Source organism: Erythrolamprus reginae, chromosome 2 (genome assembly GCF_031021105.1).
Source record: "Erythrolamprus reginae isolate rEryReg1 chromosome 2, rEryReg1.hap1, whole genome shotgun sequence".
Taxonomy (NCBI): domain Eukaryota; kingdom Metazoa; phylum Chordata; class Lepidosauria; order Squamata; family Dipsadidae; genus Erythrolamprus; species Erythrolamprus reginae.
Window position 1 is genome coordinate 14,284,836 of NC_091951.1, and position 11,279 is coordinate 14,296,114.

At 37.3% G+C, this 11,279-nt stretch overlaps 1 protein-coding gene across 1 annotated transcript in view; it reads right to left on the reverse strand.

The window, feature by feature from the left end:
• LOC139159156 (vomeronasal type-2 receptor 26-like) overlaps nt 1-10,124 on the reverse strand; it is a 30,074-nt gene extending 19,950 nt beyond the window's left edge. Inside the window, exons 1-5 of the mRNA XM_070736508.1 lie at nt 9,952-10,124; nt 9,469-9,559; nt 7,774-8,015; nt 5,501-5,789; nt 569-1,360 (exon numbers count right to left, since the gene is read on the reverse strand). Coding sequence (XP_070592609.1) covers nt 569-1,360; nt 5,501-5,789; nt 7,774-8,015; nt 9,469-9,559; nt 9,952-10,124 — 1,587 coding nt within the window. The remainder of the gene's footprint in view (nt 1-568; nt 1,361-5,500; nt 5,790-7,773; nt 8,016-9,468; nt 9,560-9,951) is intronic.
• Between the last annotated feature and the right edge of the window lie 1,155 nt (nt 10,125-11,279).

An 11,279-nucleotide genomic window follows, 5' to 3' on the forward strand; every position in this document is an offset into this window, starting at 1 on the left:
AACCCACAGCCACTCCGTCTTATCAGGATTGAGTTTGAGTCTGTTGACACCCATCCAGGCCCCAACAGCCTCCAGACACCGGCACATCACTTCCACTGCTTCGTTGATTGGACATGGGGTGGAGATGCAAAGCTGGGTATCATCAGCGTACTGATGATACCTCACCCCATGCCCTTGAATGATCTCCCCCACCGGTTTCATGAGGATATTGAATAGCAGGGGGGAGAGGACCGACCCTTGAGGCACCCCACAAGGGAGAGACCTCGGGGTTGACCTCTGGCCCCCCACTAACACTGACTGTGACTGACCAGAGAGGTAGGAGGAGAACCACTGAAGAACAGTGCCTCCCTCTCCCAACCCCTCCAGCCGGCGCAGAATGATACCATGGTCGATGGTATCGAAAGCCGCTGAGAGGTCAAGAAGCACCAGGACAGAGGATAATCCCCTTTCCCGGGCCCGCCAGAGATCATCCATCAAATCATCTCCACCAGAGATCATCTCCTCCTTTTCCTATGGATTTCTTCTCCAAAAGAGTTTAATTTGTTGGATCCTTGTTGGGATCCCATACCTGCCATGGCTGGAGTCTTGGAGCTTCCAATGTCTCTTGGACCTTCTTCCTTCTCCAAGATCTGGATGAATACGCATCCTTCAGGATGTGGGCCAGAGTAATAAGCATAGTATAAATAGAGTCACTATTTGCAATCTTAATCGCGCCCTTTTTCTCTTGGGTTTTTACTGTATCATTTTGGATGCATCTTCTTCGACCTTTGACAGAAAAGGCATATTTTGAAGAAGAACAGTGAAAAGATTGTTGTACAAACTGGTGATCTAGAAAGAAATAGGGTTCAAAATCACCATACTTTGGCCTTGATTGTTGCAGAAAATCAAACTTCCAAATACTATGGATGTATTTGAGATACCCATGATGATATATTGAATATTTCCCCAAAGTTGTAGTGATCCAGACTTTCCCTTCAATGGGTCCTGGCAAATCTTTAAGTGTTAAATGGAAAGTACGGAATGCGCTCGAAACAATAATATATTCTGTGAGGTGAACAAAGACATTGACTTGTTTCCACGTAGAGCTGCATCCCCCAAGGGGTTCTTGATAAATAGTCATTGGAATTTGGTGAGATATAACAACACAAATCCCATTCCTGACAAGCAAAGGAGGAAAACTCCTCAGGAAATTCTCTCCCTTTTCTGTTTCTGGAGCAAGGAGACCAATCAAGGTCCATCTGAAATGGAGGAGCAGCTGGATAATTGCTGGGTAGTGAAACCCTTCTTTGGGAAGCATCCGGTGGAAAAAGGGGAAATCACTTTTATCACTCAGAATCTCTGAAGCAATTTTATCCCTGATCTGAAAAAAGTAATGAAAAATGACGAGGTTTGTTTTGATAAATATATTTGAATGGTTTATTGATTAGTCATTTTTTTAAGTATCAAACACATAAACACATAAACCCATAATATTAATAAGACTGTATATAAAAACAGATACAAGAAATAAAATAAATTAGAATAACACCTCCACAATTAACCACAATTAGATTAAAATATGGAGTTAAGTAAAGTAAGGTAAAGGTAAAGGTTCCCCTCGTACATATGTTCTAGTAATTCTTGACTCTAGGGGGCAGTTCTCATCTCCATTTCAAAGCAGAAGAGCCAGCGCTGTCCGAAGACATCTCCATGGTCATGTGGCCAGCATTACTAAATACCAAAGGTGCACAAAAAGCTGTTACCTTCCCATTAAGGTGGTCCCTATTTTTCTACTTGTGTTTTTACATGCTTTCAAACTGCTAGGTTGACAGAAACTGGGACAAGTAATGGGAGTTCACTCCATTATGTGGCATTAGGGATTCGAACCACCAAACTGCCAACCTTTCACATCAACAGGCTCAGCGTCTTAGCCACTAAGCCACCATGTACATTTACCCTGTTCATCTACCCACTATCAACACTTCTCAAGAGATTCTAGCATTTATTTTAACCACAATATCTACTTGAACAATGAGGCAATAATAACTAGGGTGCTTTTTATACACTTTTTTAAAATAGAAAATATTATTGCCTCTGGAATCAACTTCCCCTGGAGATTCAAACTGCCCCCATCCTCCTTGCCTTTTGCAAGACTTTGAAAACCTATCTATGTCGCCAGGCATGGGTAATTGACGTATTCCTTGGCTAGTAAGATTTATGTATGGTTGTGATTGAGTAGTATTGTCTGTTTTTTAATTATAGGGGTTTTAGCCATAGTTTTAATTATTGGATTTGTTGTACATTGATTATTGTTGCTGTGAGCTGCCCTGAGTTTTCAGAGAGGGGCGGCGTACAAATCTAATAAATAATAATAATAATAATAATAATAATAATAATTATTATTATTATTATTATTATTATTATTATTATCCTCACAACTATAGCAGGTATTATTTTTATTGTTTGAATAATTCAGCTGATAGAAAGTCCTTTCCAGTGGCTCTATTGTTCTTCAAGCCTTTTATGATTCATTTGATTATGAATACATTAAGGTAAAAAGTTGTTGACATGTTGGCTCATATATTTGTAGCTTTTTAAATAACGTGATTAATTACTGCCATTGATCACTATGAGCCTGTATTTTTGGGAATATAAGACACACTGGAGCATAAGACGCACATCAGTTTTGGGGGAGGAAAATAGGGAAAAGAATTTGCTTACCAGATATTCATCTGGCTAGCATCCTTAGTCTGCTCAGCTTCAGCACATTATTTTATCCCCTGGTTGGGGCTTTAAAAAAAATCCTTATTTGGAGAGCATAACAATGAAAGAGCTTTCAAGACAGTAAGAGCTGGGAACATTGTTAGAACCTGGTTAAAATTCTAGGCAAGTAGAGCAATGAAAAAAACCTGCAAAGGCTTAGGGCTTGGAAAACATTCTTTGCAGAGAATAACAATGAAAGACTTTACAAGCTGGTCAGAGCTGGGAACATTGTTAACACCTGGTTAGGGCTGGAAATAAACATTTGAAGCTAGTTAGATCAATGAAAAAAACCCTGCAAAGACTTAGAGCTTGGATAACATTCTTCAAAGACAGTAACAATGAAAGAACCTGGGAAGATCGTTAGCACTTAGTTAGGGCTGGGGGGAAAAGCTTCAAAAAAAGCTGCATTCAGAATATAAGACGCATCTGAATTTTCAGCTTCTTTTAGGAAGTAAAAAGGTGCATCTTATACTCTGAAAAATATGGTATGTTTTCTTAACAATAGGTAAGATGGAGATTTTTTTTCATGAATATTGGATTCGTTCAGCATTGAAAAATATTTTTTTTCTAAGATTATGTACAAAAATGTGAACTTTCCATCAGTGCTGCATCTTCCTATTGTACTGAATTAGGTTTTTTTTTTATTTGACATACAAACATTTCAACAACATACAAACAACATTAAACATTTACGATTTATATATATACAAAATTTATCTTTTACAGTTCTACTTACTATACCTTTTTCTTAATTTCCACCCAGTTGTATAATTTCTCCCACACTCTGTAATAGTCCTTATTTTGTTGGTTTTGTATCTCGTATGTTAATTTACTAAATTTGGCGCAGTCTAATATTTTTTTAATCACCATTTCTTTGTTTGGTGTCTTATTTTGCTTCCATACTTGTGCATATGCTAATCTTGCAGCTGTGAGTATATGATTTATTAAGTAATAATTTTCTTTACTATGTTTGCCTCTAATTATTCCTAATAGGTACATTTCTGGTTTTATCTCAAGTTTATAATCTAATATTTCTTCCATCCATGTCTGGATTTGGGTCCAAATTTTTTTTGCTTCCTTGCATTGCCACCAAATGTGGTAGTATGTTCCTACCTCTTTTTTGCACTTCCAACATTTGTTGCTTACATTCACATTTATTTTGGCTAAGTGCGCTGGCGCATAGTGCCATCGGAAAAACATTTTATAGAGATTTTCTTTGTAAGGTGTTGATAGCGTCATCTTGTAGTTTACTGACCATAGTTTTTCCCAGTCTTCCAGTTGGATCGCGTAGCCAAAGTTGGTCATCCAAGCTATCATATTATGTTTGACTATTTCTTCGATATTTTTGTAGTTTAGTAGATAGTTATACATTTTGGTTATGAATTTTTTATCAGAGCCTGTTAATATTTTGTCTATTTCATTTTGTTTTTGACATATTCCGAATTTCACCAGGTCCTTTTTGTATCTACTTTGAATTTGGTAATATGGTAGCCAGTCTATTACTATGCCTTCATCTTTAAGTCTTTCTCTAATTTTTAGGCTTCCTTTGGTATTTAAGAGAACTTCATAGGTTATTATTTGTTTTTGGCTAATTATGTTTGGATGAATTTGGGCTTCTAATTTAGATAGCCATCTGGGTATTTCATTATAATGTTTTTTCCTAACTTTTCATCAGTATTCCAACAATGTCTTCCGAATTTGATGTTGCTTAAAATGTGAGTGTTTTGTTTGTTCTTTTTCCCATAAATGTGTGTGCCAACCTTCATTTATATCATGACTTTCTATTGTTAAAATCCTAGAGTTTTCTAGGTTGACCCATTATTTAATCCATAATAGTTTGGTGGCTTGGTGGTATATTTCTAAGTTGGGCAAGCCAAATCCTCCTCTTGTTCTTAGATCTTGTAAGGCTTTCATATTTATTCTTGGTTTTTTGTTGCACCAGATAAATTTGGAAATTATTTTATTTATTTTAGAAAAGAATTATTTGTTTAATTGTATTGGTGCTCTTTGGAAGAGGTAGAGCCACCTTGGAAGTATATTAGATTTTATGGTATTAATTCTTCCCATTAAGGATAAATTTAAATTTGTCCATTTTTCTAAGTCTTCTTTTGTTTTGTTTAGTAGTTTCATATAATTTAATTCTTTTAGTGAAGAGTACCTTGCCATGAACCAAATTCCTAAGTATTTAATTTTTTTCTATTTGAAAACCTGTTTCCTTTATTAATAATTTATTTAAATCTTGATTACAATTCTTGGTTAATATTTTAGTTTTATTCCTATTTATTTTTAATCCGGCCACTTTTCCATAATTCTCTAATTCTTTTATTAAATGCATCATTGAGCTGACTGGATTTTCTAACAAGAAGACCAGATCATCGGCAAAAGCCTGTGCTTTATATATTTGCTGTTTAATTTTGGTGCCTTGTATTAGTGATTTCCCTCTGATTTGATTTAATAGGATTTCTATAGACATTATATATATTAAGGGAGATAATGGGCAGCCTTGTCTCACTCCTTTTTTAATATCAAATGAATTTGTTAAATCTCCGTTTATAATTATCCTTGCCTTTTGTTTGGAGTATATTTTATTTATCGTATTTTCAAAATTTCCTCCTAAATCCATGATATTTATTAATTTTTTAAAGAAATTCCAATTGAGGTTATTGAAGGCTTTCTCAGCATCTCATGTACTGAATTAGTTTTTAATTCATCAGCCTTTCCTCACCTTTACAACTGTGCAACAGAAACATACACACACCTGTGGGACTTTGTAGGTGCCTACTAAAGTTGACATCTGGATGGATATTTCCCTGTCAGCTGCATCAAGAAAAGTCAAAATATTGTCTTTCCTTCCACAGCTGTAGTTGGGAACATTGGCTTTTCCAGTTGAGAGCATGTCCAGCAAGGCATTTGAAGTGCCAAGTGCGTGCAAATAGTTCTCATGGATGTTGTACCCAAGTGTGAGATTATTCATTAGCTGAATATTCTTGTTAATCTCTTGGATGGTGAAAATAAAGCGTTCTTTGTTTTTGTTAGTATAAGGTACTCTATTGTAAAAAAAAAAAAGCCAGTTATAGTTAATATCACCATAATCAAGAGTAATCATCAAATAACTTTTTTTTGAAATTTCATCCCCTTTGTCAATATATGACTATTGAGTCTAAAGCAAATACTCATCCAAACCCAGAGGCAAATAATCCATGAACATTAAATATTTGTAAATATTGAGAAATTGGAAAAGAGATAGTCATTTACTCCATAAGATTAAGAATCACAAATAGTCCATTATTTGTAGCACTGTAATAAAGAAGTGGATATTTCAAAAGTGATTGAAAAAAATGCCATTTTAATTCAAGTCACCCTCCAATCCTACACAAATTAGGCACTGAACTGAATATCAATGATTGGTTATAAAAATATAGAAATGAGCTGGTGAAAGGAAACTATGACTTCCTTAAGTCATTAATTCTATAATTTGTGGCAGAGAGGAAAATAATGTAGACTTTCAGGTATTTTTTACATCCTATCATTACATTTGTGTCTCTTAATAGCAATAAGTGCTATTGCTAACATGTTGTAAGCCGCCCTGAGTCTAAGGAGAAGGGCGGCATAAAAATTGAATAAATAAATAAATAAATAAATAAATAAATAAATAAATAATTAGATTTGTATGCTGCCCCTCTCCGAGGACTTGGAGTGGTTCTTCCTTGAAGTGCTATGAAATGTTGTGGACATAATTTGCTTGGACTTCAGTAAGCATTTGATAAAGAAGACCACAACCTATTACTTGATAAGATAGAAAAAATTGGATTAGACAGCATGATCATCAGATGGATTCATAACTGGCTGACCAACCATACTCAAGATTTAGCCCTTAACTGAACTGCATCTACTTGAAAGGAAATATGCAGTGAGGTATCCCAAGGCTCTGTCGTAGGCTTAGTACACTTTAATAACTTCACAAATGTTTTAGATGGGGACATAGAAGGAGGACTAATATAATTTTCAGATGACACCAAGCTGGCAGGTATAGACAACACTCCAGAAGATAGAATCAAAATACAGAATGATCTCGACAGACTTGAACACTGGGTCTTAAGTAACAAAATGAAATTCAGTGGTGAGAAAAGTAAGGTTCTACCTTTGGGGTTTGGTATCAAATTCCCCAGTGTACAATAGATTGTATTATTCAATAGTAATAACTGTGAAAGGGATCTTGATAAGAGCACACATGCAATATTTTGTCAAGTTTTAGTCAACACAATAAAAAAGGAGGTTGATAGTCTAATAAGAATGCAAAGAGGAATAACGAAAATGATTAGGTTGCTGGAAACAAAAACATATGACCACAGTTGCAAGAACATAGTATTTCTAGTACAATGCAGAGAAGCATTGGAAGTGATATAATAGCAGTGTTCCAATATCTAAAATAAGAGATGAACAATCTATTCATTAAAACACCTGAAGTCAGAACAAGAAACCATGGATGGAAACTAATCAAGGAGAGAAATTTCCTAACAGTTTGAAGAATTCATCAGTGGAATGGCTTGCATTCACAAGTTGTGGCTGCTCTATCACTGGATGATTTTAAGAAGAGATGGGATAGCCATTTGTCTGAAATGGTATAAAGTCTCCTGCTTGTACAGGGACATCTCCAGGTTTACCTTCCAAGCCACTTATTCTGCTATATTTCTGTCATATTCAAAAAAAAATGACAAAAGAGAGAGAGCCTATCAAAATCAGAACAATTTATTTATTTGTTTGTTTTGTGAAGTACCTATTGGTGGCAGATAAAGATATAATAATATTGATATACATGATACCAGTAAAAAAGAAGCCTTAGGACAGAGGACGGAAGGCATGCTGGTGTACTTATGCAACCCCTTTCCGACCTCTTAGGAATTGAGAGAGGTGAATTCCAGAGATTAGTCAATTCCTACAATATAGGAGTAAGTGGAATAAAAATAAAAGAATGAGGGTGTTAGTAATGCAGATGGAGAGAATACAACTCCATCACACTGAAAGACTTACAAGTGAGATTTAGTTAGAGGAAACACGTTGAAACTCAATATATCCTCTGCCATAGTAAATGTACTGGTGATTATATTTATGAGATGGTCTCCTGGCCTGTAGTAACTCCATGGTCTATTTTCACCTAGATGCTCCAAGTTCAGTGAACACTTCTTTCTAAGCTTCCCAGAGATTTGCTGGGATACCAGCAGTGGCAGAAGCAGAAGCAGGGGGTCCATAATTAATGAGGCTGAATCAATCCTCTGTTTCCAAAGAAGAGATATGTGAATTCAAAGCACTTTCACGAAAGGAAATATCCAGTGGCTTTCCCCTTTTGAACAGACAAACCGAGTTTCGCATAGAAAAGGAAGACAGCGCATTCAGCAAAACAGCCCCTAAATCTTGTGCAAATCATTCAGCACAAGTAGAGGGGTTCCCCCCCCTTTTTTCTGATGCATTCACTGTTGCTTTAGCCTAATGTTATATCACAGACAGTCACTGGGAAAATTGCAGCAGATGTCTCACAGTCTAGGATATTTACTGTGAGTGATCATTTGTCCCCTGGGACTTCTGAGCCTCTTCCGTGTACAAAGAAAAAAAAGGATGTGTATGAAATCTCACAGATAGATCCCTGGGGACACTCTTCTACAGTCCTGTCAGGACATGTCCAGAAAGTGATGCTGGAGAAAGATACTTTAATACCTAGGGAATTGTCTCATTGTGAAGTCCTCCATTGGGGTACACTGTCTCCACAAACTGCTGGGGAAGATCACCCAGATCTGTGGACTTTTGTTCCAGTGTAGATTTCTGTCATTTAATTCTAGAGCTCCCTGTCTTCTTAACACCAAGGAATCGTCCCTGAACACTTCTAAACAGGGAGGAAAGGGCTAATTTCCAAGGCCAGGAGGTTAAGAACAAAGCATCTCCTAGAAAACAGCCAGAGATTTCCATAAGAAGTGCATATCACTTCACAGAGGCGAAGAAACTTAGTAAAATTTTATACATTTGATTTTAAAAAATGTTTTCAAATATTCTTTTTCAATTTTTCTTTTTCAAATTTTATTTTTCAATATTTTTCAAATTATATTTTTCAAAATTTTATTTTTTTCAATTATTTAAAATTGGTTTTACAATTTTTCAACTTATTTTTCAATTTTTAATGTGCTCATTTTTTCTATTTATTTTTCAATTTTAAAAAATGGAAAAAAGTTTATTTTAATTCTTTAGAAATTTTTGAATTCTGAAAAATGTAGGAGGAAAAAAATCACGGGAAAAAAAGATTGACACTTCAAAACAGGGAAGATAGTGATGAATTTGCAAGGCAGAGAATAAAGGACCAAGAACTTTTATAAGTTGTTGTAAACTGACTTTTCACAACAGGAATAATACTGCAAAATATCCATTCCTACCCCACTTCAGGGGAAGGATACTGCAAAATTTCCATTTCCTCCCCACTCGATGGAGAAGGATATTGCAAAATTTGTTGAATTGTACAACCGACAAATTATATATTTTTTAATAGTTTTATTTACACCACTTCCTCCCCCCTCCCGACAGCTGTAAAATTCATCTTATGTATGTATATAATCAGGTATATTTTTATGGTAAATGTTTGGGAATAGTTTGTGTTCAAATAAAGTTTGTGTTCAATAAAATTATTTTTTGCACAGATGTTTTCTGAGAGCCTAAATGTATGTTCTTTCCAAGGTGTGTCACCTTTTGAAAATCTGAGATATTCAGGTGTATTTCCATTGGAACATTTGAGAGTGTCCTGAGTTCAAATCCAGTCAATGGCTGTACTGTGCACCTGGCCAGGAAAAGAAATTATCTTTCAGAAAAATGGTTCCAGGGAGCCTAAATGCATGTTCCTCCCAGAACTGTCGCCTTTTGAAAATCTGAGATATTTATGGGAGAATATTTTTTTATGTAAAAGGACACCGCCGCGGCGCTGCAAGCAAAAGGAGGTGGGGAATCCCATGATGGTTCGGGTTTAGCGAACACGGTTCAGGTTCTTTCTCCACCAGTTGCAGTTTGCCAGTGTGCCAGTATGTCCTTTGCGCAAAGCCAGCCTGCCAGGGCACCAGAACAAGCAGACTTTGGTGAGCGGAGTGCCAGTTCCTCTCTCCTCCAGTTCCAGTTCTAAAGTGTGCCAATTTAATTCTGTGTGCAAAGCCACAAAGAGCCCTCATCATCACCCACCTTAAAAGCAGTAAGGCCATCTCAGTCAAAAGCAGTGGAGTCTTTAATGCTCTTTGTTGACACTTGTAACTGGGATGCCATGGTCCGTCCACCTGCCCTATTCCCAGTTGCAGACCTTTGGCTTCCAGATAGCCCATAGCTTCTGCTGGAGAAAGAGGAGGTGTCCAGGACATAATCGGGGGAGGATGATGAGACCCAGATCCCTGTTCCTGCAGCTTACTGCAATGTTGAGGCTGAGAGGGAGGCTAGCGGGGAGGAGTGGGTGGAAGAAGATGCCGGGGGGGGGGGTGACGAGGTGCTAGATCCCACATGGACCGAAGGCCAGCAGAGTTCAGAGGAGGAAGAGGCTGTGGTGGTCTCACAGCCCCAGTCAGCCAGCAGAAGAGGGAGAAGGCTGCAAACCCTCAGCGTTTAGTCTGCTGTTACTACTGGCCACAGTGGTCAGAGACTGAGCGCACCACACAGCACATGCCCTTCCATCACACAGGATTGCTGGAAAAAAGCAGGTGCCTGCTGTTGCTTCCTCCTGCTACTCTGCTTCCCCCTCTTCCCCCTCTTGCAAATATAATTTTGGGTCAACTACAGGGCCACTTTCTTTCTCTGCATTTCCTTTTTCTATGTAATATAAAGCCTCTAGTGCTCTCTCTAAATTTAATTTGGGGTCAACCAAAGGGACACTTTCTTTCTCTGCATTTCCTTTTTCTAATTAATCTAAAGCCACTAGAGCTCTCTGTCAATTTAAATTGGGGCCGTGCACCTGCCCCATCCACAGTTGCAGATCTTTGGCTTCCGGATATCCCGGAGCTTCTCCTGGAGAAAGAGGAGATGTCCAGACCAAGTGCACCACACAGGACATGCCCTTCCATTACACAGGATTGCTGGAAAAAAGCAGGTGCCTGCTGTTGCCTCCTCCTGCTACTCTGCTTCCCCCTCTTCACCCTGTTGCAAATATAATTTTGGGTCAACTACAGGGCCACTTTCTTTATCTGAATTTCCTTTTTCTATGTAATCTAAAGCCTCTAGTTCTCTCTCTAAATTTAATTTGGTGTCAACCACAGGGACACTTTCTTTTTATGCATTTCCTTTTTCTATGCAATCTAAAGCCATTAGAGCTCTGTGTCAATTTAATTTTAATAAAGTGTGGCTTTATTTCCAGAAGAGTTTGGAGTTCGAGTTCGGGTTCAGCAAACTCACCCAAACTTCATGGCAACTCACTGAACCCAAACTCCTTTGGGTTCGCCCATCACTAATAACAAGGTATTTATCCTCTTTTTTAATGTTGCTATCAATCATTCCTAATATAAAAATTTCCGGTTCAAATTTTATCT